The sequence below is a fragment of the Megalobrama amblycephala genome, linkage group LG6 (genome assembly GCF_018812025.1).
Source record: "Megalobrama amblycephala isolate DHTTF-2021 linkage group LG6, ASM1881202v1, whole genome shotgun sequence".
Lineage (NCBI taxonomy): Eukaryota > Metazoa > Chordata > Actinopteri > Cypriniformes > Xenocyprididae > Megalobrama > Megalobrama amblycephala.
The window spans coordinates 37020775-37046053 of NC_063049.1; the positions used below are offsets into that span (position 1 = coordinate 37020775).

At 38.8% G+C, this 25279-nt stretch overlaps 1 protein-coding gene across 31 annotated transcripts in view; it reads right to left on the bottom strand.

Annotated features, from left to right (window-relative positions):
• Positions 1-25279, bottom strand: part of ttn.2 (titin, tandem duplicate 2) — a 163720-nt gene that overhangs the window by 63809 nt on the left and 74632 nt on the right. For all 31 annotated transcript variants that reach the window (XM_048194420.1, XM_048194404.1, XM_048194401.1 and 28 more), the window contains 56 exons: positions 24994-25260; positions 24639-24905; positions 24381-24520; positions 23814-23940; positions 22854-22996; positions 21384-21507; positions 20768-21034; positions 20580-20677; positions 20282-20450; positions 19926-20192; positions 19530-19796; positions 19156-19434; positions 18219-18627; positions 18002-18126; positions 17596-17862; positions 17222-17491; positions 16840-17139; positions 16453-16755; positions 16181-16368; positions 15768-15882; positions 15375-15659; positions 15136-15287; positions 14896-15043; positions 14619-14796; positions 14417-14538; positions 14032-14319; positions 13557-13853; positions 13275-13461; positions 13064-13179; positions 12674-12973; positions 11457-11756; positions 11256-11361; positions 10574-10770; positions 9845-10156; positions 9455-9733; positions 9018-9317; positions 8631-8933; positions 7982-8518; positions 7337-7639; positions 6946-7245; positions 6530-6826; positions 6126-6410; positions 5733-6026; positions 5337-5636; positions 4909-5217; positions 4277-4476; positions 3676-4105; positions 3258-3566; positions 2984-3165; positions 2765-2894; positions 2350-2649; positions 1932-2249; positions 1550-1846; positions 1151-1450; positions 293-607; positions 14-162 (listed from right to left, as the gene is read on the bottom strand). In XM_048194420.1, coding sequence (XP_048050377.1) covers positions 14-162; positions 293-607; positions 1151-1450; positions 1550-1846; positions 1932-2249; positions 2350-2649; positions 2765-2894; positions 2984-3165; positions 3258-3566; positions 3676-4105; positions 4277-4476; positions 4909-5217; positions 5337-5636; positions 5733-6026; positions 6126-6410; positions 6530-6826; positions 6946-7245; positions 7337-7639; positions 7982-8518; positions 8631-8933; positions 9018-9317; positions 9455-9733; positions 9845-10156; positions 10574-10770; positions 11256-11361; positions 11457-11756; positions 12674-12973; positions 13064-13179; positions 13275-13461; positions 13557-13853; positions 14032-14319; positions 14417-14538; positions 14619-14796; positions 14896-15043; positions 15136-15287; positions 15375-15659; positions 15768-15882; positions 16181-16368; positions 16453-16755; positions 16840-17139; positions 17222-17491; positions 17596-17862; positions 18002-18126; positions 18219-18627; positions 19156-19434; positions 19530-19796; positions 19926-20192; positions 20282-20450; positions 20580-20677; positions 20768-21034; positions 21384-21507; positions 22854-22996; positions 23814-23940; positions 24381-24520; positions 24639-24905; positions 24994-25260 — 13817 coding nt within the window. The remainder of the gene's footprint in view (positions 1-13; positions 163-292; positions 608-1150; positions 1451-1549; positions 1847-1931; positions 2250-2349; positions 2650-2764; positions 2895-2983; positions 3166-3257; positions 3567-3675; positions 4106-4276; positions 4477-4908; positions 5218-5336; positions 5637-5732; positions 6027-6125; positions 6411-6529; positions 6827-6945; positions 7246-7336; positions 7640-7981; positions 8519-8630; positions 8934-9017; positions 9318-9454; positions 9734-9844; positions 10157-10573; positions 10771-11255; positions 11362-11456; positions 11757-12673; positions 12974-13063; positions 13180-13274; positions 13462-13556; positions 13854-14031; positions 14320-14416; positions 14539-14618; positions 14797-14895; positions 15044-15135; positions 15288-15374; positions 15660-15767; positions 15883-16180; positions 16369-16452; positions 16756-16839; positions 17140-17221; positions 17492-17595; positions 17863-18001; positions 18127-18218; positions 18628-19155; positions 19435-19529; positions 19797-19925; positions 20193-20281; positions 20451-20579; positions 20678-20767; positions 21035-21383; positions 21508-22853; positions 22997-23813; positions 23941-24380; positions 24521-24638; positions 24906-24993; positions 25261-25279) is intronic.

The following is a 25279-nucleotide window of genomic DNA, read 5'->3' on the forward strand; positions in this document are numbered from 1 at the left end:
TATATACACATACCTTCTCCCATTCCTCTTGCCCTTCTTCTTTGTACTCTACAAAATAACCTGTGACCTTAGATCCACCATCAATAAGTGGAGGAATCCATTCAAGATCAACAGTTGACTTGGTACAGTCTGTTACTTTTGGTGTTGGAGGTCCTGGAGGTGCTGTTAAGAAATAATACAAACGCTTACTAGACACATGAATTAGAAAAAATGAAAGTACCACCAGAGTACAGAAGTGTGTAGGTAAAAAAAAAATAATAATAATAAAGAAAACAAGAAAATTACAACATACCTATGGGGTCTCTACATGGAACAGGATCAGAAGGAAGACTAGGTGGGCCGCTTCCAGCTGCATTAATTGCAAGAACGCGGAACTGGTAGATAGCACCCTCCAAGAGGCCTGTTACAATATGGGAAACTCCTAGAGTCCTGATTCTGATAGGTTCACGATTTACTCTTGTCCAACGCTTGCCTGTTGTTTCTTTACGCTCTAGCCAATAGCCAGTTACTGGAGAGCCACCATCATATTCTGGCTCATCCCAGTTGACAGTCATAGATTCAACTGAAACATCTGTGACAGTTGGCTTCTCACATTGGCCAGGCACAGCTGTTAAGGGAAGAATGGTGTAAAATAAGTGGTTTTTTTTTGTTTGTTTTTTGCAGGGATCCCAGTTTGAATAGCATATTTAATATGTTTAAAACAGTTTTAGCATATTTACTGAATTTGACATTGTTATTGTTTCATTCTGCTTTCTAAAGACTGAAAATTACAAACCAGAAATCATGAGATCATTTGTCATAAATCTACTTTTTAACAGGTATACATAAAAACCAATTAATATAATATTACTCTAACAATAGGTAGACTGTCACTAGATATCAACATACACTGACAACTTACACAATAAATATATTCCAGATAATAATTGAATATTCTCCTTTAGTATGATGACAATATAAAAGGCAATTATGTCACTTGAATAATGTCAAGATTAACATTTTTCTCACACAGTATAAATAGTTCCTTATATATGTACATATTTTAGTAAGGTGGTCCCTCGCAAGGGGATTATCAAATTTGGTAAAATATGAATTTTGGTATAAGTTTGAAAACCGCAGGATTTAGAGATTCTCAGTAAATTAAACTTACTGAAGAGGTTTCGTGCTTTCTCAGGTTCACTGTACAAGGGTGGTCCAATTCCATATTTATTCTGAGCCATAACACGGAACTCATACTCATGGCCCTCTGTTAGCCTTTGTACTGTGTACTGGCATTCCTTTGGATCACTAGAGACATGGACCCATGTTTTTCTGTTTTCCTCACGCTTTTCAACAACATAGTTTGTAATCTTGGAACCTCCATCATCTGTGGGTGGATTCCAGGAGAGACCAATCCTTTCAGCAAAAATTTCCCCAATCTTAATTGGTCCTACAGGTACACCAGGGCGTCCTAAGAACACAAGAACAGCATATTATTAATTCTTACCTTTCAATTGGATAAATGATTTCAAATTAGGAGAAAATTAAATCATGTAATTCAAGGACTTACCCAAAATGCTAAGCTTGATGCTCTTGGTGGCTGTGCCCAAACTGTTGGTGGCTGTGAGAGTGTATATTGCGCTGTCATCTCTCTTTGACTGCTGAATCAACAGGGTGCATTTCTCATCAGATACAAGTTTATTGACATGTTTGTCATACTGTACAGCAGCTTTGTCATCAGGCTTGTCCTGTGGAGCCTTGTGCCAGACAAGAGATGGGAATGGACAGCCTTGTATCCTGGCAAAAATGTTGACATCAAATCCTTCTGCACCTTCTAAAGCCTCTCTAAGATCAATACTTGGAGCACCTAAAACGATTTAAAAGAAAAATTAGCAAATAAACTCTCATAATATGAAGAAACGTGATCAAAAATGGCATGAACTTCTACTCACATGTCTGGTCCTTAATGACAACTGGTCCAGCAGTAACAGAGGGTCTGCTTGCACCAGCATCATTTACAGCTTTTACACGGAACTCATACTCGCCACCTTCTTTAAGGTCTTCAACGATGAAGGTAGTCTCTTCAACATCTCTCTTGTTGCATTGTTTCCAAGTCTCTTTCTGTGGACCACTGGTATCCCAGCTCAGCCTCTCAATGATGTAATGCTTTACTGGTGCTCCACCATCGTTCTTAGGAGGATCCCATGTCAGGGTTGCGGTGTTCTTCGTAACAAGGTTAATTTTCACCTTGGTTGGAGGATCAGGAGGATCTTGACATTAAAATAAAAAAGAAAAAATATATCAGAAATTAATTAGAAAACAATTTAAAGGCATGTGATGCTTTTCAAAATACTCGGCTAACCAACTTACAGATAGGATCCCTTGCCCTAACAGGTTCTGTGGTCTCTGTAAATGGTCCAAAGCCAAGGCGATTCTCAGCACGAACACGGAACAAGTAGTCCTGTCCCTCAAGGAGGTTAGGCACGACAAAGGCCATGCTGGCACAGGCAGCGTTGGCAATTGTCCAAGCCTTTCCATTGACAGCCTTCTTCTCAATAAAATAACTCTTGATTCTTTCACCACCATCATTATCTGGCAGCTTCCAAATGAGTCTCATTGTGGTTCTGGTGACATCAGTAACTTTAAGCTCTTTAGGTGCTCCAGGAACATCTGAAAAAGAAAAAGAAAAAAAAAAACATGATCAGTTTACTTCATAGTACAATGTTAATCTATATAGGATATATAAAACAATGCATGTTAGTGCACATTTAAGTAGAAAACTCACCAAGCACATTTACTCTGACGTTGACATGCTTCTGTCCTGATTTGTTCTTTGCTGTAATTGTGTACCTGCCAGAATGGCTTCTCAAACTCACAGGAATTGTAATAACTGAGGTAGTGTCAGTAGATTCAACCTAATCCCCAATAAAAATCATTAATAAACATCTGTCTTAGATTCAGAAGAAAATAGTATATGTGTCCACTATTAGAGAAAAAGTGTTACCTGTGAATCTACTGGTAAGATATGAAGACGATCCTTCTTTTCTGTTTTTGCTTTGCCATCAAATTCCCATGTAACTTTGGGAACAGGACGTCCTGTGATGGTAGCTGGAATCTTAAATGGAGATCCAGCACGGATACACAGCAGTTCAGGAGCACTGATATCCATGAAGATCTTCGGTGCAGCTGTGGAATTAAGAGAATGCATAAGGTCATGCAAAAATAAATATTGTGACACTTGAGGAAGTAAATTTGTTTTTCAATACAAAAGACTTTACTTTGAATGTCCTCTATGCGAACTTCAGTGGTTCTGGGGCTTGGCTCAGACTCGCCAATTTCATTGACTGCAATGATTCTGAATCTGTATTTCTTAAGTTCTGGAAGGCTTGGAATTGTGAACACAGTAGAAGGATGCAGATTTTCAGCATCATTGATCCTGGCCCACTCAGAAGTTCCTTCATCCTGGATCTCAATGATGTAACCTTTGATGGGGCGACCACCGTCTTTAGCTGGTGGGGTCCATGCAAGGGTGACACTATGCTTGGTTTTGTCAGCAACCTCAGGAGCAGCTGGCATGCTAGGTGGAGCTGTACACACACACACACAGACAAAAACAAACAAACATGAAATATGTTAATAAACAATATGTATAAAAATCTATCACAAAATATAAATACATTTCAGTTATGATCTTACTCAATGGTTCATCAGCAACAGCAGACTCAGAAATGGCACTAGGTGGTCCAATACCAGAAGAATTGCAAGCCATTGCACGGAATTCATACTCTGTTCCCTCTATGAGACGGTTAACCTGGTATTCCCAGCCTTTCGTGCCACGTTTTGACACCAGGATCTTATTCACACGAGACCAATAGGAAGTGCCCTTTTCACGCTTCTCAAGCCAGTAGCCAGTAATCATAGAACCACCACTGTCCCTTGGTGGTTCCCATGTCAGTAACATATGGGTCTTAGAGTGCTCCGCGATAGTGACCTTCTCAGGTGGGCCAGGCAGAGCGAAAGGATCCCTAATCTGAACCTCTTCCGTTTCACAGGCCTCACTTATTCCATACTTATTCTCAGCTTTGACTCTAAATTTATAGTTGCCACCAGTTTCCAGGTTCCATACCTGCACAAAAAAAAAAAAAAAAAACTTTAGTCCATAAAAGTCCTTAAACAAGAAGATGTCATTACTTAAGCAAATTTTCATATTCTATTTGTCTTATATAAACAATACTCTTTTTTGACACATTTTGAACGACTACCTACACAAATGCTATGAAATAATTGTTTTGCTTACCCCATATCGTTTCTCAATAATGGAGTTAGTAACTTGCACCCACTCAGCCTTTTCAGGATCTTCAACATTAAGGTCTTTCATCTCAACAATGTAGTTGGTAAGCTCACTGCCACCAATATCCAATGGGGGATCCCAGGTAAGGTTGCAAGAGTTAGCTTTGATATTTGAAACAGCAATATTTCTTGGTGGTGTTGGGCGATCTATGAAAAAAATCAAGAGATAGTCATAAATCATCAAGTATATGCAAAATAAACACACTTTGGACACTTAAGCCATGACTTACTGCATGCCACTGAATCATATAACAAAGCATATATTTCAAGTAAAACATTTCACAAAACATTAGTTTGTGTGTTTTTTTTTTTTTGTTTTTTGTTTTTTGTTTTTTTAGGTATCAGGCACCTTGTGGTTGGCAAACATAAGTGGAAGATTTCCGTAGTTAATGTGATGAACTACGACTGTGGCTATTCAACTAGGACAACTGTGTGAACTTGAGGAGAACTGACTCCATACCTCCACTAAAATAACCTCAGCATGATGCCACTTGGTTTGATATTTTGTCAACCAAAACAGTTTCAACTGAAGCGTTCAAGTGTCCAATACTTTTTGTTGTAAAGTATAGGATAACTTACCCAATACTTCCACTGTGATGGAATGACTGAGTGTTCCCAAACGATTTGAGGCAGTAACAGTGTATGTGCCCTTGTCCAGTCTTGTAACTCCAGGGATGGAGAGTTTTGTATGTGATGTCACTCTGTCAATCTCTTTGGTTTCTATCAGGAGTTTCTCAGTGGACTTTTCAATAACAACATCATCCTTCAGCCATTCAATCTTTGGCATTGGCAGGCCTGTGACTTCAGCAGGCATCTCAATAGGTTCGTTTTTCCTTACTTGGATCAAATCACCCTTGAAGTGCTTCAGCATATGCAGACTTGGAGCCACTATAATTTTCAAAAGAGATGAAACTTGTGTCATTAAAAAACAGATGAAATGTCTGTGCTGACAGAGACATCATAAAATCCTGTGAAGAACAGTGATGTTAAACTAGAACAGGACAAACCTTCATCATCCTGAATGACAACAGTCATGGTAATTGAAGGCTCACTTTCACCAAGTGCATTGACTGCCTTTGCACGGAACTCATACATATGCAACTCATCAAGATCTTCAATTGTCAAAATTTGAGCAGTGACCAGCTCTGGGTTGACACGCTGAAAGGCTGGTTGATCTTGTCGCTTTTTCTCAATGATGTAGCCAATGATTGGACTACCACCATCATTACGCGGTGGTCTCCATTCAATAGTTACAGAGGACTTGGTCCTCTCGGTATAGTGGAACTTTTCAGGAGAGGTTGGTGGACCTGGCATTCAATAAACATATGACAATAAATACATAAGAATAGTCATAATAGTGAGAGTTGCTCTAGGAGTAAAAGCATTGTGTATTACAGGTTTACCTTGAGGATCCACAGCACGGATTGGTCCCAGATCAACTGGAGGTCCACATCCAAACTTGTTCTTAGCCACAACACGGAAAATGTATTCCTGTCCCTCAATAATACCTACAATCTCACATTTGGATGAAGGAGTCTCAATAGGTTGTCTCCATGTGTGCATCTTTGGTTCCCTCCTTTCAATGATAAACCCTGTCAGATCACTACCACCATCATCATCAGGATCTGACCAATTCAACATCATTAGCTTTCTTGTAACCACAACAGGTTTCAGGTCAAGAACTGGTCCAGGAACATCTGCATAGAGATTTTAAACATTGCAAAATATATGTTATGCATGCTGTAATGAAAATAAGTCTACACTTTGAATCCATATTAGAATTTAAAAGTTCTTACCCATAACTTCAACCCTGGTCCATGCAGACTTAATGCCACTTGGATTTGCTGCTTGGATTTGGTATTTGCCATGATCACTTCTCTTTGTGGATTTAATTACAAGAGTGCTGTCTTGTCCAGCTTCTTCTACCTCCATACGATCTTTTTCTAATGCACCATCATCCTTTGTCCATTTCAAAGATGGAAAAGGTCTACCAGTCACATGTGCTGGAATTCTCAGCATCTCTCCAGCTCTAACAACAACGCCATTTTTCACAGAGATATCAAGCTCGATGACAGGAACCACTGTTTTGACAAAAAAAAAAAAAAGCTATCCGTTTATCTGTTTATATTGGAAAAACACTCTAAATGCTTAGAAATTAAACAATAGCCTTTGATAATTAGCATTAGTTTTATGTTTATACCTGCAGGGTTTCTCACAATTACTGCATCTGTAAAACCAGGTTGTCCTTCACCAGCACAATTGACTGCCACAACACGGACAATGTATTTAGCGCCTTCCCTAACGCCATACACTGTAAATGTGCGGTTCTTCCATGGTCTCTCTGTGGCTCGTGACCAATCCTTGGTACCAGCAACAACTTTGTCAACATGATAACCAAAGATGTCTGCGCCACCATTGTCTGCAGGAGGATCCCATTCAATATCAATTGAAAAGTCTGAGGTGTCAACAATTCTTGGAATTGGTGGACCCGGGGGCACTGAAAGAAATAATTGTTTTATAATAAATATTATATTTTAAATTGATATTAATTTTATATTACATTTAATTCTGATATGTTAATGGTTTATATAATCAAGTTTAATGCTACAAACTTACTGATTGGTGCCTGAGCTGTTTTTGGTTCTGAAGGGGGACTGAACTTTCCAGGTCCAGCTATATTTTCTGCACAGACTCTGAAAATATATGTCAGACCCTCTAAAAGGCCCTCTACATTTATTTCCAAATCAGGAACCATGGTCCGATTGACTCTCGCCCAGTGTGTGCTGTTAACTTCTCGTTTCTCTACCCAATATCCCTCAATGGGGCTGCCATTGTCATTGGGTTCTATCCAGGTAACACGCATACTGCTGGCTGTGACATCTGTAATTTCAGGTTTCTCAGGCGCCTCTGGAGGATCTGAATTTACAGGGCAAATTGAACTGTTAGATTAACTGAAAAACAACAATGCAAATTATGCGAACAAACAAACAATTGAAAATCATAATACCAAATGGATTCTTTGCAATGACAGGTTTGGAGATGCATGGGGTTCCAGGACCATACTTGTTCTCTGCAGTGACACGGAAGAGGTACTCCTTGCCCTCAATAAGTTTTGGCACTAGAAATTTGCAACCTCTAAGAATTGATGTTACAGTGACCCATCCAAGCTCAGCCTTGGAGTTATCTTTTCGCTCCAATATGTAGTTAATGATTTCACTGCCGCCATCATCCAGAGGAGGATCCCACTTACAGAGGATTGAGTTCTTCCTTACCTCTTCAAATTTGAAATTGACTGGAGGTCCAGGAGTATCTGAAATATGAAAGTGTAATTAACATTACATTCTTTTCCCAAAATATTCAAGGTGGGAAAGGGTTTATATGTTTCTTGTAAGGTGTCATTCTTAAAGTCAGTTTTGACTGATGTGTTTCCATACAAATGCGGTATACCAGACGAAACAAATTTACTAGAACAATGCCTAAATAGCTATATGGGTATTGGTTACATTATCCAATAGCTTGTGTGAGGTAAGTGACATGAGCAAAAACGGAAAATCGTGCTTCATCTTGAACAGATGAACAGTAAATTATCATGTTTTGATTAAAGATTACCAAGACCAAAAAAAAAAAAACCTTTAGAATATTCTCAACTTACCAAGGACATTAACTTCACAGGAGGCAGAGGCAATACCATGATCATTTTCCACTTTTATGGTGAATACACCATGATCACCTCTGATAGTATCTTTCACAATAATGAAGGATTCACCCTGCCTCTTTGATTCAATGGTAAGACGTTCATTTAAGCTTGGGTGGTATGCTTCTTCAGGCTCCTCTGGCTCCTCCACCTCCTTTTCTTTTTCTTTCTCCTTTTCCTCCTCCTTCTTTTCTTTGTCCTCCTCCTTCTTTGCCTCTTTGTCTTCTTCCTTCTTTTCTGCATCTGCCTCTTTCTTTTCTACATCTGCCTCTTTCTTTTCCTTCTTTTCTTTTTCTTTTTCTTTCTCCTTCTTCTTTTTAATAGGCCTTTCTGGTCTCTTTTTCAGTGGCTCTGGCCAAATGGTTGAATTGTTCCTCATCCATGTAATTTGTGGGTAAGGAAATCCGGAGATGTTGGCATCCAATCGGATCTCTTCACCTCGTCTCACAGACAAGCCTGATTGTAGACTACCGCTAAGGAACACCTTTGGACGATCTGAAAGTAGAATAACAAAAAATGCTTACATATACTAATAGCTTGCATCAGAGTGAGAATACATTTGAAAAAACTTTATCATTTGACAAATAACAAAAGATTAAGTTCTTACCAACTGCATCTGTGGCTTTGATCAAAGGTGTGCTGCGTGAAGGATCACTGATACCAGCTGCATTTTCAGCACGCACACGGAACTGATATTGTTTTCCTTGCTTCAATCCCTTAACAGTATAGGACAGCACTGGCACAAGGAAGTCATTGCATCTCTGGAAATTCTCTTCCCCTTTCATCATCTTCTCAAGAATATAACCCATAATTTTGCTTCCACCATCATACATGGGAGGCTTCCACGTAAGGGTCACAGTCTCAGAAGTTGGGTTGTGTGTTTCCACATCGACTGGTGGATCAGGACGTTCTATATTTAAAGGGAAAAAAAGTGATGATAACTATGCAAAATGAAAGTTACATTCAAATCCGTCTAATGAATGTCATTACTTACGCTTCTGATCTTCAGCAATTACAGGGTTACGAAGCTCAATGAATTCACCACCACCAATCTTGTTGACAGCTCTGACACGGAAGTAATATTCTCCATTTTGAATGAGATCCTTAACCGGCCAGCTCACTTTGTTTTCTCCAGACATAACATTGACGTAGGTTCTCCTGCCTGCTTCCCTGCGTTGCAGCACGTAGTGCAGAACAGGGCTACCACCATCATAGTCTGGAGGATCCCAGGACACCTTGCAGGTGCTCTTGGTAATTTCACTAGCAACAATTTCTTTACATGGTCCAGGAAGACCTAATATTTGTTAAAAAAAAAAAAAGAAAGAAAGAAAAAAATGTGAAGGTGCATTTTCATTATTATGTTAGCATATTCAGTTGTTAACAGATAAAATATTCCAATAAAGCAGTCGACAGCAGAGCTAAAAAACATACCAATAACTTTAACATTGATTGTTCCACTAGTTGAACCATTGCTGTTCTCCAAGGTAACTTTGTACTGGCCAGCATCAGCGTGTAAGCAGCTTGGGATTTCCAGATGGCAGGATGTGTACTCAGCTCTGAAGAAGGTTCTGTCATCAGCCTTCAGCTCATTTCCATCTTTGTGCCATGTAATCTTAGGTGACGGCACAGCCATAAATGGAATTGGGAGGTGCATCTTTTCACCTTCTACAACAACAAGGTCTTTGGTCTGGAAGTCAAGAGTTGGGCTACCTGCAATAATGTGAGTAATAGCGCAATCAGTTATCCTCAAATTAAAATGGTAACAAATTATCATTTATATTTATATAAAAAAATAAAATAAATAAATAAATAAAAACTTACAGTCAGAATCTTTGGCATATACATTCTCAGAAATGTCAGAAGGCTCGCTGGCACCGACAGAATTGACAGCACGGACTCTGAAGGTATATTGCTTCTCAGGAACAATGCCCTCTTCATCCCCTGCTCTGTATTTTAGCTCTTTGACAGGACGAGAGTTGACTCTCATCCACTTCTCGGTTCCAGCCTCACAGAGCTCAATATGGTAGCCAATAATGGGACTTCCTCCATTCTTTTCTGGTGCCTTCCAGGCAATACAAATATGATCTCTGGCTGCCTCTGTGACATGCAATTCCTGAGGTGGTGATGGTGGGCCTGTCAAGATAAAGAATGATTTTATTATGATTTACATCTTACAGTAAATCAAATATTCAATCCACTTTAACCCATTTTTTTTATATATATATTTTTTCTTTTTTTTTTCTTTATATGGGAGACCTTAGCGACACCATTATTAATAATTAAAAATAAAGCCTATTATTTTGCTATCAATCCAAACCCATTGGACATATGCAATGTTACTGAAGATGTAACTGTCTTTCAGTGTGCATATAAAAAGAGTCCAAACACAATTAATGTACCATTTTGCTATACTTTCGCTATACTTGAAGCCTGAACCTTTAATGTTGCACATATTTATTTATGTTATGAAACTACTAAAATGATATTGGGTCTACTAGACCCCAAAGAAAATATGAAAGTTAAATAAATAACCAGTATATATTAGCATACCTGTTGGGTCCTCAATGACCACAATATCAGTGGGTTCACTTGGGTGACCAACTCCAGCCTCGTTCTCAGCGGAGACCTGGAATTGCACTTCAGTGCCCTCAATTACATCAGTCACTCTGTAATGGCAGTCAGGACCTGAAGTCTTTCCGGATTTCACCCAACGGGTTCCAAGTTTCTCCTTCTTCTCAATGACATATCTAGGAAAGGTGGATATTTAGAACACAAAAAATTAAGGAATGGCATTTTTGATATATCTGTGAATTAATGATACATTGGATTAACTGGATACATTTGATTTTGTATGCTTTGAGATATATAATTTCAAGAACTTTAAGGCCAATTCACACCGCACAGACAGACGTTGACAGACGGCAACAGACAATTCATCGGGTTTTGTCGGATCAGTGTTACCCTTGCCGTCTTCTGTCAGAACTTGTTTTCACCGATTGAACATGCTGAATTGGCGTTAAAATGTTGTTGAAGTGATTGAAGTGACGTGCTGAAATCTGGTGACTGTCGGCTTTGGTCTGCTTCTGTCAGTGCACTGTGAATTGGCCTTTACAGCATAATTCAAGGGTCATACAAAAAAGTCATTAAACATGAGTACATAAATAATAGTAAAATAACACTGCCTAGCACTACACTCCACCAATCAACTGCTACAATGGCCATATGTAACAACCTCAAGATAGGTCTTCCACCATCATTCTTAGGTGCATCCCATTTCAGGTCAACATGAGTCTTGGAGACATCAGCAATGGTCAGATTATATGGAGGTCCAGGGGAACCTGTGAAGAAGAAAAGCATATGTGAAACAAATTTAATACTAAATATCAACAAATCAAAATGATGAAACAAGCAATAAGAAGGGCTAAGTACGCACTGAAAGTATCCTTGGCAAGAACAGAGTCTGCAAGTTCACAAAATTCACTGGGTCCAACAGCATTCTCTGCAGCAACCCGGAACACATAAAGAACCCCTTCATTCAATGGGGTGACAGTGTACTTCAGCTCTTTCACAGTGGTGTCCACAGCCTGCCAGCCTTTGCGCCTGACATCTCTCTTCTCAATAATGTAGTTTGTGATTGGAGAGCCACCATCTCTCTCAGGTTCTGTCCATTTCAGGTCTGCGCTTTTCCTGCTACTAGAAACTACTTCAAGCCATCTTGGTGGCGATGGGGGATCTAAAGGAGAATCATAATTAGAAAATGTTGTGTACAGAATCATGCACTTGAATATTTAAATGTTAAAGCAATGGTTAACACTAGAATTAAAATTCTGCCATCATTTACTCACTCCCAATATCTTCCAAACCTTTATGACTTTCCATATGACCACAAAAGAATAATATTAAGCATATCAAGAATATCCTGTCCATTATTTTTTTTTTTTAAAACAAAAGCAAATAGCAAGTGGTGCTTTCAAGTTCCAAAATGACAATAAAGCACCAGTGCAACTTCTGTACTATAGACAGACAATTAAGTCACTATGTACTAAAAACCCAAATTAAAGGGATAGTTCACCCAAAAATGAAAATTCTATCATCATTTACTCACCCTCATGTTGTTCAAAATCTGTATAATTTTCTTTGTTCTGTTGAACAAAAAGGAAGATATTTTGAAGAATGTGTTAAACTGAACAGTTTTGGGGCACCATTGACTTCCATAATAGTTTTTTTTCCTACTATGGAAGTCAATGGTGCCCCAAAGCAGCCTGGTTACAAACTTTCTTCAAAATATATTACTTTGTATTCAACAGAACAAAAACATTTATACAGATTTGGAGCAACTTGAGTAAATGATGATAGAATTTTCATTTCTGTGTGAACTATCCCTTTAAAAATTACAGACTGCTCACACAATGCCTTCAGAAGACAAGTAAACACATAATATTGACTATTTTTATGAGACATTTATGATTCGTTTGTGTCCTTTTTGAAGTATGAAATCTCCCTATTTATTGAAAGTGAATGAAAAAGAGTAATCTACTACATTATTCATAATTTCTTCTCTCCACTGAAGAAAGAAAGTCATATAGGTTTGGAACAGCATGAGAATAAATAAATGAAGACAGAATTCTTATTTTTAACAGTGTAACTTACTGAGTCTCTCCTTGCAAAGAACTGGATCACTTGGTTCACTAGGTTCACTCTCGCCTGCCACGTTTACAGCTCTGACACGGAATGAGTACTCTTGCTTCTCCATCAGTCCTCTCAGGAAGTACTCAAGAGAGGGGATACCATCAGCTACACGAACCCACTCGTCAGTTCCACTCTTGAGGAGCTCAATGATGTAAGACTCAATCTTTGCACCACCGTCATGTTCAGGTTTTGTCCATTGCAGGAAGGCAGATGTTTTGGCCACATCTTTAACAGTGGGCTTACCAGGTGCCCATGGAGGATCTAAAACAGAAATTCACATCATTCATACAGTATGAAATTTTGTAGGTGAAATGGGCTAAGTAGGATATCTTAATCAAATGTTAATCTTACCAATTGGATCTTTAATCAAGATCTGGTCTGTTTCTTTGCTCGGTTTGCCAGGCCCAGCAAGATTCTCTGCCAAAACACGGAACTTATACTTCTTTCTTGTGGGCAGTCCTTTCACCCTGCAAGCAAATTTGTATTTCAGACAAGTTAAAATACAAACAGCTTCATGGCACACAACAATGACATACTAGGGCAAACTGACATCCTAACATACCTAAAGTTTGTGTCCCTAATAGGTAGCTTGTTGCATCTCATCCATTTGTCATGGTCAGGCTCATATCTCTCTACCCAGTATCCAGTAATAGGACTTCCACCATCATCATCAGGCTCATACCAGGACAGAGTTACCGCATCCTTTGCAATATCAGATGGCTCCAATTTATATGGGGGACCAGGGGTATCTAAGATATTGTGAACACATATATATTAATTAATAATTCAGGTAAAATGTTAGGAGAAATGTGTTTGAATTGTTGAAACAGCATTAAATACATACCAAAGGGGTATCTGGCAGTTATCGGGGCATGTTCTGCTGGGGCACCAATGCCAAACTGATTTTCAGCATAGACCCTAAAGATATAATCCTTAAAAGCCACAAGTTTTGTGGCTTTGTATGTGGTCTGCTTCACAGTGGAGGACAACTTGTACCAGATTTCACTCTCAGCAGCCCTCCTCTCAACAATATAGTTTGTCACCTTTGAGCCACCATCATCTCTTGGAGGATTCCAGGCCAATAAACAGGACTCATTGGTGATTTCAGAGATATCAAAAGCAGCTGGAGGACCAGGTTTATCTAAATGGAGTTAGTAAAGTTTTGATATTAATGTCTCTGAAATACTGCTTAAACATTTTCTTAAATCAATAAAAATGTCTTATTTTCCATTATAAAACAGGGGGATATATGCCAGGCTTTTTAAATTATATATATAATGATACTTTATAAAACATTTTTTTAAAAGTCTGTCACCAACCTAGAATGTTGACATCAACAGTTGCAGTTGCACGGCCACTGCTGTTGACTGCCTCAATGATGTACGTAGCTGTGTCATCCCTCTTGGTCTTAGCAATTGACAGTGTTGAGTGGCCAGGCTTGGTATCAATTGTGATTCTATCGTCTGGCTTCAGGACTAGGTCAGCCTTGGTCCATTTGACTTTAGGTTCTGGTTTTCCTGTGATGTCAGCAGGAAGTTCAATCTTTGTGCCAGCTTTAGCAGTCAGGCCAGCCAGCAGTTTTGCATCTAGTTGAATCTCTGGAGGCTCTGTGAAAGTGGTAAGTAAAGCAAGCAAACATTGAGCTTGACCTCAAACATAACGTCATAATGGCTCAAAATGTGAAAGCATAATCTAATAAAGTACCTTTAGGATCAACAGCCAAGATCTCATCTGTCGCCTTGCAAGGCCTACTGGCACCCAGTTTGTTCAAAGCCCTCACACGATAAGCATACCACTGTCCTTCAGTGAGACCAGTCACTTCAAACCTGTTTGTAGAGTTAATTTAGTTTCATTTTTGCAAGTATGCACCTCAATTCAGTTTACAAAAAAAGTAATCATCACTCACTTAAGCTCAGGCACTGGGTCTCCACATGGCTCCCACTTGTCAGTGCCACGTTGACATTTGTCAACAATGTAACCTTTAATTGGAGTTCCACCGTCCCATTTGGGAGGCTCCCATGACAAGAAGATCTTGCTAGCAGACTTGTCTCGCCATTTAAGGTTTTCTGGTGGGTCTGGTACAGCTGTGAAATGCACACACACATGAATTTATGGGGTATTTCATACTTTTGATGTTGTGAATATTTAACACTGACTAAACTCTCATTAGTATTGAAACCCACTTGCAGGTGAAGACACATTCACTGGCTCATCAATGTAGGCGGGTTCTCCAGGGCCACATTTGTTGCAGGCAACAACTCTGAACAAGTACTCCTTGCCCTCAACAACATCTGTTACTGTGTATTCCTGGTCTTGCAAACCTGACATCACCTAAAATCACATAAGCACAAGGAAACGGATCACTGTAAGTTCACAGAATAGTTGACAGAAATTAATGGTCAAAGATATGCTAATGTCTATACCTTCACCCAGGTCTTTCTGGAGACCTCACGCTTCTCAACCTGGTAGCCGGTGATCGGACTGCCTCCATCATGATCAGGTGCCTCCCACATCAAGTGGACATGCTTTCTGGTCACTTCTGCAACCTTTAAGTCTTTTGGTGCACTTGGAGATGCTGCAGAAAAAAAGTATAACTCTTTACTTTTTCCTTTCTTAAATGTAAATTGATGTATACATGACTATAATAAAATATTGTGCATACCAATGACATTAACTTCAATCTCTCCTGAGACACTGGTCACATCATTTTCCAGCGTCAAGGAGTATGTGCCTTTGTCAGGACGCACACTTGGGGTTATAATGAGCTCAGTGAAGGTTGACTTTGTAGCCATGGACACACGTTCACCAGCTGTTAGCGTGGTTTCACCAAAAGTCCACTTTGCTGTGGGCACCGGGTACCCAGTGATAGGGACACGAATTTTAAGAGGGTTAGGGACAATAACCTCCAGACCATCCTTAAATGCACTCAAGTCCAGAGTGGGTGCAACTGTGTCAAGAGAAGCAAATCATGTAATAAGCAACTTGATTTGATTTGACTTGACGAATCAGATATATTAAAGATTTCAAAAGGTGCAATGATGCGGAAATCACTTACAGTGTGGATCATCTGCCAGCACAGGTCCAACAATGTTTGAGGGGTCAGACTGCCCAGCCGCATTCTCTGCAAGTACTCTATAGCTGTATTTTTTCCCAAATTTCAGGCCTGATATCTGTGAAAATATTTAATCATAAGCATTACGTAACAATACTAATACACACTATAACAAGCAAAGACATATTTGCAATGCCTCCAATCAGCTATTTTAGGCAAACAAGACCAATTAGAATAGGGGAAATACTGAAATCTCAAAATAGATTGCAAAACTCACTTTACATATTAACATATTAATCTGCAACAAAACCTAACATGGACTGTTCCATAAATGTTGTTTTCTATGCTTAAATAGCATTTATAATCATATATTTCAGGTTGGACTTTGGCAAAGATTGAAAAGCTAGCACACTTACCCTGTAAAGCAGGTCCTGGCAAAGCCTGGCATTGCATCTGAGCCACTTGTCTGTGCCTTCTTCACATCTCTCAACAATGTAGCCAGTGATAGCTGTGCCTCCATTTTTTAAGGGAGTCTCCCATGTCAACAGACAGGAGTCCTTGGTCTGCTCAGAGTGTGTCAAATTCAGTGGAGGGCTTGGCCTCTCTGTGAATCAAAACATTGGATACATATATTACATGTGAAAGCTTTCATGTGTGCTAAAGTAATGATATTTGAGATTTTACAAACCAATGGGGTCCATGATCTTCACTGGGTTAGTGGCAGCACTTGGTTTGCCAATTCCAGCCTTGTTCTCAGCCTTAACGCGGAAGATGTATTCTTTGTTCTCAATAACATCATTAATGACAGCTGTGCGTTCATGTGGTTTGGTTACCATGACTGGAGCCCAGGTCACAGAAGTTCTATCACGTAGCTCAATAATGTATGATGTGATCTCAGATCCACCATCGAACAGTGGTGGTTCCCAAGAGACTGTGGCACTAAACTTGTTGACATTTCCAACAACAACATTCTGTGGTGGATCAGGAACATCTGGAATGTGTACATTTAAATAACACAATTAGAATCACTGGCTAGGGTGCACAAAAACTTGACTTTCAGATTTCCTTGACTTACCAAACTTATTCTTAGCTTGAACAGCTTTATCAGTCTCAACATTGGGCCCACTTCCGACTCGGTTGCGTGCGCAGACACGGAAGAAGTACTTGGAGTCTTTATGCAAGCCAGTTACACAGTACTCTGTGCTATCTGCACAGTCAGTGGCCAGAGTCCAGGTCTTACGTTTGATATCACGTCTCTCAACAACATAAGCCAAGATCTTGCTGCCACCATCACTCTCAGGCTCTTCCCAGGCAATGCTGACCTCACCGTCAGCAGTGTCAACAACATGAAGGTTCTTCACAGGCCCAGGAACATCTGTGAAACAACATTTTTAAGCAACAATACAATCTTGGGACGTATTACTAAAGCCAAGTTATATACTATAAATATAACTTACCAATAACTTTTAGGTTTATGAAAGCCTCTCCTTTTCCATGTTTGTTCTGGATGATGATTTTATAGCGGCCTTCCTCTGACTTCTTAGGGTCCTTAAGCCTGTACTCTGTCCTGTCGATAGAAGTGTGAATATTGTCTTTTGGCAGACTGATTTCATTGTAGAACCACTCAGCCTCAGCATGTGGGTAAGCGTTGTAAGGAACTGCCATAACAAATGGCTTTCCAGCATCTGTCACCAGGTCTTGATCCAAGGTTTTAATTGTTGGTTTGGCTGTGGAGAAACACCAGGGCATTGTAAACATGCATTGAATTTGATTGTGTTTAGCTTGTAAAACATTTAATTTTTAATATATATATATATATAAAATGTCTTACCAGCAAGCTCAAGCTTGGCTCTGGCATCTTTGTCCTTGGCAATGACTCTGTACTCGCCTTGATCACGTGGCCTAATTTCACACACTTGAAGTCTGTGAATCTTGCCTTCGCTCATCATCTGGTACTTATCACCTTGGACAATGGTCATGTTGTTCCTCAGCCATTTGACCTCAACTCTGTCTTTGTTGAGCTCAACTTCATACACAACATCTGAGCCTGGGGGCTCAAACACATCTGTGGGTGGTCTGACAATCTCCACAGGGATCTCTAAAGAGGTGAAAAAGTCATAAAGACCATTTAAGATTTCACTCATTTCCATGACTTTTCTATGCCTGGAAATCACAAATTCCCTGATATTTTCTTTTTTTTTTTTTTTTTTGATGGATGGATGCTGAAACAAACTTACCCTCAACAAAGAGACGGGCTCTGGTTCTCTTGTCATCCACTCCACAGGCATATTCACACTCATCATCTGGTCTGCACTCCTTTATATGCAGTCTGCATGTTTTGCCATCTCTCTCAAATTGGTATCTTAAAATTAAACATAAAATGCATATTAAACATCCTCAAAACCAACAAAAAACCTTTAACAAAAGCACTCATAACAACACAATGCATCTTACCTCGGTCCTTCTCTGATCTCCCTGCCATCTCTGTACCATTTAATTTCAGCCTTCTCTTTGGAAAGTTCACAGATGAACTCGGCATCCTCAAACTCTGTGATGGTTTGGTCACTGAGCTGAGTGGTAAAATCAGTGGGTGCCTCACTGATGATCAGTTCTGCTGTGGCCTTATCAGCACCAGCAACTACTGTGTATTCACCTTCATCTGCAAGGCTGCAGTCCTTAATGGTCAGAGTGTGCTTGTCTTTGTCCACACGATATAGAATTCTCTTGCTGAGAGTGATTTCCTGACCTGCCTTCATCCACTGTACTGTCACATTTGGTCTGTTCACCTTGCATGAGAAGCTGATGGTCTTTTTCTCCTGTGTGTCAACATCCTCAGGAGGAGTAATGATTCTAAGATCTTCCTCTGTGGAAATTAAGGTTTATGATAAATTACAGTAACTAGGCATGTGTTTTTAAAACAAAGTCTTAAGTCTCAAATTGATTTTGTTACAATTTCTTTATATGCTGCAGGTTAGATGTAGAAATCTTTTGTAGGACAGTTAATTTCATTTTTCTTAGAAATATATAACAATACACAAATATGTTATTTTATATTTAAATATATGTTATAATAATTAAAGCCTTCAAAATAATGTTTTAATACTTGTCAAAGAAAGTTTAAAAACCATTTACTGTTTAAGTAATACAAAATGGTCCAATAAATGCCCACTCAATGGGAAATTCATGTTCGTTTTTATGGTAGATGGCTCATGAGAGATTCCCTTTTATATAAAACAAGGTTAAACAATGTGTTGCAGCATTCAGATAAAATATTTTCCTTGCAGACATACAGACTTGTTCATGAGTATACTTTGGAGTCCAAAGTTCAGTCTCAAGTCAAGTCTAAAAACTATTAACTACAAAAAATAAAGAACATCAGTGAATGCCATACCATGCACAGTGATGTTGGCAGAGCTCTTTGCCTGTTCACCACGCTGGTTGGTCAGTGTAATTGTGTAGTTGGCCTCATCTGATTTTTGGGTGTCTCTGATCCTCAGAGAGTATACATTGTCCTTCTGGACCATGATGAACTTGCTGCTTTCAAATAATGTCTCATTATTCTTCAGCCACTTGGCCTTGGCATCCTCAGTGTTAACTTCACAATTGAGGACAGTTTCTTGTCCTTCATTTGCCTTAAGGTCTCTGAGAGGAGTGACAATCCTGAGCTTTTCTGTAATAAAACACAGCAAAACATTAGAATTTTCATATTTCTGACAGCATTTTTCAAAAAAAAAAAAAAAAAAAAAAAAAACATACTGTACATACCAAGCACAGTCAACTCAGCTGAGGCTCTTGTGGTTCCAATGAGGACTGCAAAGCCTCCCTCATCCTTGAGTTCACAATTTTTGATAACAAGAACTCTCTTTTTGCCCTCAGAAATAATGTCATATTTGTCATCTGACTGAAGTTCCTTATCTCCTTTGAGCCATTTCACTTCATATGTGTCTTTGGAAACTGAGCACACAAATTGTGCCTTTTCACCTTCAACCACTTCCTGGTTTTGAGGCCTAGCAATGAACTCAGCAGCAAGTTCTAAAAAGGGGGGGGGGGAGAGTATGAAAAATGGCAATCACAAGTATGGAGCAAGTTTATGGAAACAAGGTATAAAGTTTATAAGTACAATATATAAAGTACATTTTCAGGGACAAGACAAAGTCTCACCATTAATCCTCAGGTTCCCTGTGGTCTGTGAGGTGGGAAGTTTGCAGTGGTACTCTCCAGCATCATCCATACGGAGACCCTTAATAATGAGGATTCTCTTTTTTCCATCTGCAATATGCTCATATCTACCAACTTCAGGCAACTCTTGGTCACCCTTGTACCATGTAACTTCCGCACTGGGCTTGGAGACCTCACAAATCAGTTTAACACTGTCAGTTTCAGTGCCTTCAACATTAGCCAAGTTCTTTGTGAATCTAGCCTCCTCCTCTGTGGTAAGAGAAATCAAGCAAATCAGTCTACTGTTCAAAATAAGCTGTTGAAGACTGTTTAGACCACAAATAAATAGGATAACTTACCAACAACAGTCAGCATTCCAGAGGTTTTGGAGGTCCTGGCATCACATTCATATTCTGCTTCGTCATCAAAGACAGACTTGCTTATGATGAGAATACGTTTTACTCCTTCAGAAATCATCTCATATTTTTTGCCTTTTCTGATTTCGTTGCCATCTTTGAACCAACGAACCTATTCAAAAAGGACAATGGAATACACAGATGAATGAGCTCTCTCAGTGAGGATTTCTGTATAGTCAAAAAATTAAATAATAGCTTATAGCTTAAAGTGATTAAAAAAACATAATATTAGACAACAAACCTTTGCACTTTCACGAGACACTTCACATTCAAATCTGGCAGATTCCTTCTCTTTGACCTCAACATCATGGAGTGGCTTTGTGAACTCAACATGTGGAGCTGAAAATCAAAACGTAATCAAATTCAGTGTTTTATTTTTTTGTTACAAGTACCATTTAATTTTTTTCCTTATCATTCTGGTTGACTTACGTTCAACATTTAAGAAAGCTGAAGTCTTGAACTGTTTAGCATCACAGGTATATGTCTTTGAGTCATCAAGTGTGCAGTCATGGATAATAAGTTTTCTTTTACGACCATCAGCAACCATGTCATACTTCTTGGTTTTGCGAATTTCTTGTCCATCTCTAAACCACCTGACCTCTGCTTTTTCTTTGGAGACTTCGCACTCTAGTTCAGCAGTGGCTTCCTCTTCCACGGTCTGGTCCTCCAGAGGTTTGGTAAATTCAACCGGAGGCTCTGTAAAGCAAATTAATTTATGTTTTATTGCAATTCACTGTTTTAACAATACCGTTATAATTTCCAGTGCTAATATTTTAAGATAGACTTATTATATATCTTTCTTTTAAAAAATAAAAGACACTTTCAAGCGTTTAAAAGTGTTTTGTGTTGGTGACAAGCACCTGAGCTCCAATAAGAGCACTAATAATTACCAGCACAGTACCAATACAATTACAACACTAGATTTACTATATTTACTTATCCCTGAATGTGTGAGCAGGTCAGGCTGATTTAAAAATATGTGTGATGCTTGTTAGCAAGAGGGTGCAATTAAATTTGCATTTTATAGTGAGCAAATGGCACCCACCATTTACAATGAGTTGAGCCTGTGTCAGGAAATCTTTTGCAGTGAGTTTTACTTCTCCTGCCTCTGTCAGCTTCACATCCCTAAGGGTCAGCGTGTGAGTTCTGCCTTCTGCCCGGGTCACCACCTGTGCAAATCAAACCAATTGATAAATCAGGCCCCTTTGCCGTGTCAAGGGGGGGGAAGGCTATTTACTGCCCCTCTGCAATAGACATCAGCAGCTGAGCACTAGGAACTGTTCTCAGTTTCACACCTCTACTTCTACTGCCCCAAATATGAGCCCTGAGAGCCAATTTAGACACACTTACATTTGACTTGTGTAACTTCAAATAAGGCTAAATTAGCTGAATGAAAAGATAAACTGAAAAAACTGCTGTATATGATTTGTTTACAATTAACATGATCCTTAATTCATTATTAAAAATAAAAATTTACAAATGAACATAACAGTCCTAAATCATCAATTCAAGCATTCTGCAGCTAAATCTTTTTTTCTTTTTTAATTGTTCAGTACCATTTCTATAAACTTTCAAATGTATATTAAATACTTTTCATGCTGTTAAAACAACATTATAATGTCTTTTTGTAATAATAATAATAATAATTGCACAATAATAATTAATAAAATAAAATCCATGTATATTTGTAAACCTAATACCAAATGCTTTCCTGAATACATTGCAGTAGTTAGAAAGTACATACACTGAAATCAAAAGATCTATCTGTCCAAAAATAAACACAACTGGTAGAATTACGGTTCATTAGTACTAAGAATCAAGTTCTCAAACAAACATTTCAGGAATATAAACAGATCTTGAATCACAGCTGTTGTCACCAAAATGTATGGCCTTTTACCAAAACCATTTGCTACACAACACCCAGTAAGATAAAAGTTAAAAAAAGAAGAAGTTTTTATACAAAAAAAAATAAATAAATCCAAGGGCCATTACTGAAGACCTAACTCACACACATTGCAAATGACATGAAAAACACATTTAAATGCTTCTAATAAAACACATAAATAAATACATACATTGCTACGTGTTTATATAAGCTGTCTGTAAAAAAAAAGGCCTCTTGCCACCTGCCACGGCACATAGAGTCTTAAAGCAGTTAAAAATAACCAGAGGAACGCTTGCAGAGCAGAATAGCCCTGTGTATCTCAAAACCCGGATCAAATGCTCAACTGGTATCCTGATCCCCCAGGTCCTTATATGAGGAAAGCATTTAACTGACAAATGTAAAGAAGCATCATGCAATATGTAGAAAATAATAATAATAATAATTGTCTATTCAAAACAAGTTTAATCTTAGATTTTCCTGTACTGGTATCCCATTTGCCGTGTATCACCTAAAGGGTCTGAGCGACCATCTTGAATTGATTAATCCATCTATGATTCAGTTATTGCATAAACAATAAAGTGACACCACAAATGAGACATGCCATTTACACAGAATAACATGCACACTTACTCTGTCACTTGGTTCCAACTTTGTACCCCCAAGGAACCATTCCACAGGTATGCCCTCATAAGACAGCTCGCAGTCAAAGGTTGCAGTCTCTCCTGCTGTTACTGTTACATCCTTGAGAGGCCTCAACAGGCCTATCACTCGTGCTTTGGATTCAGGAGAAGACATTGTTAGTCACCTCCAAGTTCCAAGAGACACTGTTAAATCCCTTAACTACAAATCCACATAACGCTTTCCCGCTGACAACAGGCCACTGCTCTGGAGCCCGTAAGCCTCCAGGACAAGTGGGATTCAGCAAGACAGGGACTTGCGTTGGGGGCCTACCTCATTTACATATTGAGTTTCCTTAAGATGTATATGGTCAGAAAAAAATGGGGAGGTAGGTCTGTTAAGCCTCTGCCAATCACTGACAGAGCCTCTCTAGATATGGCATGCAGATTCTAAAATAACCGCAACATCTGATTGGCTGCTAGCCCACCCCTGTAATGACACCCTGCTCGGAAATCTGTTACTGTCAATCAACCTGCTGGAATTTTCCAGGAAAAGGAGAATGTTATGTGTTATGTGAAATTATAATAGACCAAAAAATAAATCACACATCTTGGTTTAGGGGTGGCATGTCATAACAGTGTCCCATGCTTGTTTCTAAAGCAAGAGTATTAAAAAACTAATAAAAAAAATGTTTGGCTGCCAAACCTAACTGTAAAACATTAATCCCTGCCATAATTGCTCTTCACACCTTGTTATCACTACATGACAACTGTCAGAGTAATTTATGAGCTAATGATAAACTGCAGTGGCCAACTAATTTAGCTGGCTTTAATTCACATACTGTATTCCAAAGCAACACATTTCATCTATCTTTGTGACTCACAACAAATTGTTTCTGGTCTGTCTACTGATATACAATTTCTCTGGCTTATCCTAAATATGCAAAGAAGGAATCATATTCATCACTCTCACCTTTAACTCTGAGCTGAGCCCTTGATTTAGCATTAGCAGCACTGAAGTCTACACCACCAGCCATATCCATGCGGACATTGTAAAGGATAAGCATGTGCTTGGTGCCTTCCTCCTTAATTTCACAGTCCTGATGAATGAAATGAAAAGCATGTTTGAAAGATCATTTTAGCAAAGAGAAAAATTCACAATTAAAAATAAATAAATAAATAAATAATTGCACAATTTAGCCCAATTGTAAGCTCTTAAAGGAACAGCTCACCCTAAATTGAAAATGTCGTTATAAGCCACAAATGAGTTTTTTTTGTTTTTTTTTTCAATCTATTTATCACACATGGTGCACAATTAGTACTTATTAAAATAATTTTATGGTGCATTTGTAAAAAGACAATTAAACAAAATTTATGAAAAATTCATTTGAGTTTAGAACAACATGAAATTAGCATTTTTGCATTAACTATTCATTTAATACAATTCATTATTAGGATTGTCCAAAAAAGCATCTGTAAGTTATGCTAATGTACTACTTAGAAATCACTCTTTTTTCTGTTTTGGAGCAACAGAAATTACCGGTGACTGGTGCAGGGCATCTCCTTTGAGTTTCCAGTGTCCATGAACATCCTCCTCAGAGATTTCTGTCTCAAAGCGAGCAGTCTCTGTCTCTGTGACCTCCACACTGTACAGTGGACGGACGATCTTAATATCACGTTCTGCAGAGAAAAAAGAAGGAGAGGAGGAGAGACTAGGTTATAGTAGCTCATGGTGATTTTTTCAGTTTAATCGATCAATCTACACATGGGGGAAAAAAAACAATACAAATACAAGTACCTTCAATGTTAAGCTTGGCTGTTGTTTTGTCAGAGCCGCAGTCACACACGTAATCGCCAATGTTGGCCTTCTCTGCCTTCTTTACTGTCAGGATACGTTTCTTTCCATCAGCCTTGATGATGACGTTCTTAGAGGGAATGATCTCCTTGCCGTCTTTGAACCATTTCACCTGAGCAGATGATTTGCTCAATTCGCACATCAGGACAACCTCATCCTTCTCAACTGCAGTGTAGTCCTGCAACTTGGTGGTAAAGTAGGCTTCTCCCTCTGTTGATATACAAGAGGAAATTGAGTTTAATCAATTATAAGTACTATAAGTAATATAATAAGTGTCTACAAATTTTTAAACACTTACCAAGTACAGTGAGCATTGCCTCACAGGTTTTTCCAAGTGCCTCAGCTTTAATGAGAGAAGTGTCATCGATAGACACCTCTTTGAAGGACAGAGTATGGATTTTGCCATCATCGGACATGTGAACCACTTTGCTTGGATGCAAACGCACATCATTCTTGTACCAGGTGACTTGAACCTTCTCATGAGAGAGTTCAATGCTGAATTCTGCAGTCTCACGCTCCTTAACGGTGACATCTTTAATGGGTCTGACAAACTCAAGACGGATGCCTGGGGAAATATGCAAGCA